At 44.2% G+C, this 6,000-nt stretch overlaps 1 protein-coding gene across 1 annotated transcript in view; it reads right to left on the reverse strand.

The window, feature by feature from the left end:
* syngap1b (synaptic Ras GTPase activating protein 1b) overlaps positions 1-6,000 on the reverse strand; it is a gene marked incomplete at its 3' end in the record, with an annotated part of 77,055 nt that overhangs the window by 23,623 nt on the left and 47,432 nt on the right. Inside the window, 5 exon segments of the mRNA XM_084027709.1 lie at positions 143-287; positions 640-784; positions 1,433-1,768; positions 3,294-3,533; positions 5,592-5,690. Of these exon segments, the coding sequence (XP_083883835.1) occupies positions 143-287; positions 640-784; positions 1,433-1,768; positions 3,294-3,533; positions 5,592-5,690 (965 nt within the window).

Consider the following 6,000-nt stretch of genomic DNA (forward strand, 5'->3'; position numbering starts at 1 on the left):
GAAGGTGATGCAGAAAATACGTGTCAGGATCGGAAACAAACCGCGGAGATCCAGAGTTTCTTCAGGGTTTCTTCAGGGTTTCTTCAGGTCCCTGTGAAAGATCCAGAGGAAAGCTGAAACTCAGCCCTGCACACCGACTCACCAATGGGAGTTAACGATCTTGCAGAGTGCTAGTTCGCAGCACATTCGTAGATTGGCTTGGTGATCCGGCAGCACAGAGGGTGGTGTTCTCATGGGGTCCACTTCGCAATTTTCCTCTGACTCATACAAGGCCCTTATGAACTCCCCTACAAATGACATTTTCATTAGTTACTGCAAAAAAACGGTGTAACACATCACCGATATGAGTTCAGCATTTTTTTTTTTTTTTCATACAGAAAATGTTAAGTACAAAGAGCATTCGGCTGTGGGAGAGTAAACAGCAGGAACTCAATAGAAGTGCGATCTGGAAAATTCTCACACAAAACCAAACCATCTCTTCTAAGCACAAAAAAACACATGGTGCCAGACAGAGAGAAGATGGGAAATACATCTAATTTAACAGGATTAACGGGAAGATAATCTCCTTAAGTTGTATTTCATATTGGTGTGAATATTGCATCAATTGAACCCATTTCATTTACACAGCGACAAACTCACCGATAGCGTCCTTGAGGTACTTATGTCCGATCAGTTTGAGGTACTCTTCTATGGCTTTGGTGGCCAGAGTGTTCTCTCTGAAGATAAGGTGTTCTCGGTCGATGAATCTGTCCACCTCGCACATCGCCATGTCCGACAGGAAGTCCTGCACAGGAAGTGCTTAATTATACACAACCGATATTATCTTAACTTCTCTCTTCGTTATTTTCCTCTCACTAGATTCCGCAAATGCTCCAAACTCAATTAGCATAATTAAGACCCCAATAACACCATATAAGGTTAGGCGCCCCGCCCCACACGTCCGATAATGAAGCCCTGCTTTCGAAGATTTATAAATAGGTATATCATTTTTTTAACAGCATCAACAATGGAATTAAAGGAGCTGCTTAAATCGTCACCTGACGGTCAGATAAAGAACGTTTCACCATGACATCACGGTGTCTCATGCATTATAAAAAATAGCATTTTACAACCAATTTCAATGAATGTTGATAAATCATTATTATCATAATTTGTCAACTATAACCGGCATTATATACTCAAACATAATGTCAACATAATTATGAAGTATAATTCACATAAATTTAAAATAGCTTCAAAATAATTAATCAATTTGTGAAAATTTTTTTTTTTTTTGTGAGTAATTACTCGTGATAAAAATATAAAATATGAGAAAATCGGTGAATGCGTTCTCCTAAATCACTCGTACAAACCACCAAAGAACAAATCTGTACGTAGTTTGCAGCAGAAATGTAATAAAACACACCGCTGAGTCACGTGGCGGCGTCCCTACCTTGGCCTTCCCCGTGCTCTGCAGGATGTGCACCAACGCGCACGCCACTTCCTCCTTGCTCTTGACGCTCAGCACGGGCTCCAGCACGGCGCACAGCGTGCGGTAGTTGTTGGTGACGTACTCGGCGAACTCCTTGTACAGCTCCATGGGCAGGATGTTCATGGTCTGGAAGCGGGACTTGAGGCGCAGCGAGGCGTTGATGATCTTGCCCCCGCCGACGCCGGCCCCCTTGGTGAGGACGCTGGGCTGGATGACCGGGTACCACTGCTCCACGAACTGCCGTCCCGTGATGCTGGAGATGGGGATGCTGACGAGCCCCAGGTATGTGCTCTTCTCCTTGGAGGGAGGAAAGAATACAGTTGTCCTTCGTTAAGCTGCGCTCTGCAAATTTGATAAAAAATGAGTCTGAAAAACTAAAGTTCAGTTCAAGTTTCGGCGCTGACTAAATAATGAGCAGCAGGACGACCGCCGGACCCCCGGAGTGTCGTTGGAAGATACAAACCAGCTACTTTTCTCCTAAATTGAAGGAAAAGAAATTATCTTTTTTTTGGGACTCACTATTTATTCTCTTACTTAAACATTTTTTTTTTTATATATTTCCAAAAGTTGGGGGAAAATAACAGATAAAACTTTTCCTCCTGATAACACACAAATGCAGAGGAGGGTTCGATGACTCAGCGATGACATCATCGGTTTGTGTTTGTGAAACCGACTCGCTGCAGTTTGAAGACGTTTCCCGACTCTTTTAGAAGCGTTTTTTGTTATAAATCCATTAAAGCAAATGAGAAAGACAAACCAGTACCACCAATAACAAGGCTGCGTTTGGCTGGTGGCGCTTGTGTTATAAAGACAATGCAGTTACTTCTGCATAATGCCCCCCCCACATGTTATTTTAGGTCATTTTAGGTTATTTTCTCATATCTTTGTTTGTTGAACTCTACTATCTAATAAGCCAAATTGCTTGTTTCTCGCTGATAAAGACTTTCTTCTAACTTCTAACTTTAAAAAAATGAACTTTTTGGAATATCATCACCACATAACTTCGTAGAAAACTGAATCTTATTAACACACAGTTACGAAGGCAACGTTATCATTCATTCGGCCACGCGAGGAATGCGGGTCCAATATTCGTCCCGGTTTAACGTGGTTTCTGGTCTCCGTCGACCCCCGGGGGAAATACGCTGCTAAACGCTCCTCCAGCTCGTTGTTACTCTGCCGAGGAGACGCTTACGTTTCAGCTGAAAACAGCAAAAAACGAGGCTGAGAGAGCGGAGGAGTCAAAAGTAGAGTCTTTCTGTACCCAAGTAGAAGTACAGGTAGTACATGTACAAATAAAAAGTATCTTGATGAATGACATCTCTGAATCTCGTGTCTTTTTAATTAATAATAATTATAAATAAATCCATAATTCAAACTAAAGCAACGGGCCTGTTTTTAAAAATGTGAGTAGAAAGTACAGATATTTGTTTTAAAATGTAGGGAGGAAAGAAAATACTCAAGTTAAGTACATATACATGAAAATTCTACTGTAGTATTTGTATTTTGTAACTTCCAACTTAACTTAATAATAACATTAATAATGTTAATTATTTTCTTACCATTTTCACGTATTTTTTCTTTTCTCATCTCAGATTTTTTAAAATCTTGTGAACATTTCTTTTGCACTTTGCTTGTAAACTGTTTTACCTTTTCTGTTTTCTTTGATTGTTCTGTGAAGCACTTCACTGTGTGAAGGTTGATAATTAAATTAAGATGGTAATTGTCTGATAAGATAATCAGATAAGACATTTTATTATAAAATGATCAGTGACAGCCGGTTTAGAATAAATGTTTGGCTATATTTGCCCGACGTCTCTGTCACCTTGCGTCTCTTCTTGTCCGTCTCCTTGTACAGGTGCAGCCGGAGGTTTCGGACGGCCGGCAGGTTGTTGAACTCGAAGTGCTCGCCCCAGAAGACGGTGTCGGTGCGCGGCTTGCTGGTGGTGCGCGCGTACAGCATGTCGTCCAGACACAGCTCGCAGTAGTAGCGCTTCTTGGCGGGAAGCTCGCGGGCCTCGATGATCCACAGTTTGAGCACATTGTCCACCCGCCGGCTGTTGTCCTGCGTGGAGAGGAGGTCAAGGTCAGACGAGGTCAAACCCATGGGCTGTCATTTTAAAAACGTGGGAAGATGATGCAATGTGGTGGGTGGGTTTGGGGGGGGGGTGACAATAAAAAGGCAAAGAAAAGGAGTTGTGATGGTAACCGAGGCGACGGCAGGTCAGCCTGCAGGAAGTGGCTGACAGGAAACAAACAGCAGGTGACATGGAGGCTGAGCGGTGGCACTCGGCTCCATGAAGTAGCTCTCCACTCGGGACTTGAACACAGAAAACAGGCGACAGCATGACAGAGACACAGAGCGGTAACGGCGGCGCGGGGGGGTGAGCGGTTCCACCGGCAGGACACTCAAACGCAGGACGACACAGATGACACGATGCACAAAGACGAGGGACAAACAATGGTGCTCGATGTTTCTGCAGACGGGCGTGGCTCTCTGATCATCACGTCATGTGACATCGTCGTGTCACATCAGAGTCTCAGCGTACGGCGGCCTAAACGGCGTCGCCGTCGTTTGCTTTCAGACTGTTTAAGTCCCGATTTAGACGACTGACTACGTGAGCGTCTTAAGTTCTCTATTTGTATTCTCTTTGATAAGCGGCACCAAACACGGGTAATTCATTCCAAACGTCTGAGTTTGAAGGCAGCAGGCATCTGGCAGCGCAGTGTGCTCGTGCACGTGCACGTGTGGTGCAGCGGGCGCCAGCGTGGGCTCGAACGTGCCGCCTCGACGCCACGTCGACATCTCAGTCTCGATCTCGCCACCAATGAAACACGAGCAGAAGCATGAAAGTTCCCAATTAAGAAGCGTAATGATAATGTTTATCTGGTCTGGGATCAGCATGTTTGTTTAGGGGGGTAGGAGGGGGGGCCGGTCCGGAGTCCTTGGAGCTGCGTGACTCAGCCAGGACCCCCCACGGTCCGAGCATCTGGACCCGGCATTCAGCTCGGCCCATGTTTCATCTCAGTCATCAAAGCTGCGTATCCCGCTCGCTCTCTGCCGTTAATGACAGCGAGGGGAAATATGGGACAATTTTACAGAACTATAAAATCCGGTCGGAAATGAGGATATTGGTTTTTGAGAGATATGAAGGGCTGTGATTTTAATTTAATTATATATTTTATAAAGCTGGAGTTAAAATCACAGCACCTTAAAGCTGCACTAGGAAAGATTTTTTTTATGTGGAAATACACGTTTAAATCAAACATGACATCTGATTAACTGTAATCTGGCGTCAGATATGAACGCCGACGGTCAGCTGGTTTCCTACTGAGGTTCTGAAATGTGGCAATAAAAAAAAAATCATAAAATCTTAAAACTCCTCGAAATTGTGTCTTAGATATATATATTTAATTAAGGTTCAATGACAGAAAAATGTGAAATACTTCACATCATTTCTACCGGCAGCGAAGCAAATCTGCACTTTTTCAACAAAAAGTTTTGACTAGATTTTGCATAAATGTTCAACAGCTCAACCCGTCTTTTTGCTTCCTGTTTTATTTTGTAACGTACCCCTCCCCTCGCTCCACTTCCTGCCCCTTGTGTGTTTGTCTTTAACTTTGAAAAATCAAAGTTATCGCTCAGGGGGAAAAAATTGCTTTAAGGCTTTAAAAAATAAAAGAAAAAAAAGATTTAAAGTTACTAAAAAGAGGCATTTAAGGATGAATCTGTTCCTGCAAATATATTCTGGCATGAGGCCCGCTGAGATAAGAGACCTGGACTCGTCAGTATTCAGTCTTTCTTCGGGTCCCTTTACCATCACACACCTGCTGCGTTGTCAATCATGAGCCTGCTGGGTGCAACTCACAAAAAAACAAAACAATAATACTGGACCATCCAGCCTGTGACATCGACCTCGTGCAGCTTTAATATTTGTGTGCGTGGAGGAAGCGACTGTTCAACAACAACAGACACACACAGACACGAGGATGGAGTTCACACAGAGGAATGGAACGCTCGTATACTGGAACAACAGACAACAACAGCGGGAGACGGGGGAGGAGAGAGAGAGACACACAGACAGAGGGCTCGTCCTCGTTCTATCCCTTTCTCTCCCCTCACCTTGTTGGGCTTGACAGCTCTCTGCAGGTTCTCGATCCATTTGTCTCTCTCTGCAGCTGAGCGACACGCAAAGCACTTGGTTCCCGACGCCGTAGTCACCTGAGGTTATAGGCCAACGGCAAATGCAACAACCACAGCCATTAGTAACCATGGAGACTGTATCTAAGGCGCCAGAAATAATAAGAATAAATAATGTCTTGTGTATTCACTCTCAAACCCTGCCGTCATGTTCCACTAATGGAAAGATGATGGGAAACAAAAGAAGAAGCTGACACTCTATGGGGAAAGCTATGTGGGGAACTAGAGCTCATCAGGGTTCTTTCATCCTCGCCTGGAAAAAACACGGCGGCCTATCAGGGCCACTGTAGGAGAAAAACAATACCACGGAGCCCAGAGAGGGGGCGACGTT

The sequence above is a fragment of the Eutrigla gurnardus genome (genome assembly GCF_963514095.1).
Source record: "Eutrigla gurnardus genome assembly, chromosome: 14".
NCBI classification, from domain to species: Eukaryota; Metazoa; Chordata; class Actinopteri; order Perciformes; family Triglidae; genus Eutrigla; species Eutrigla gurnardus.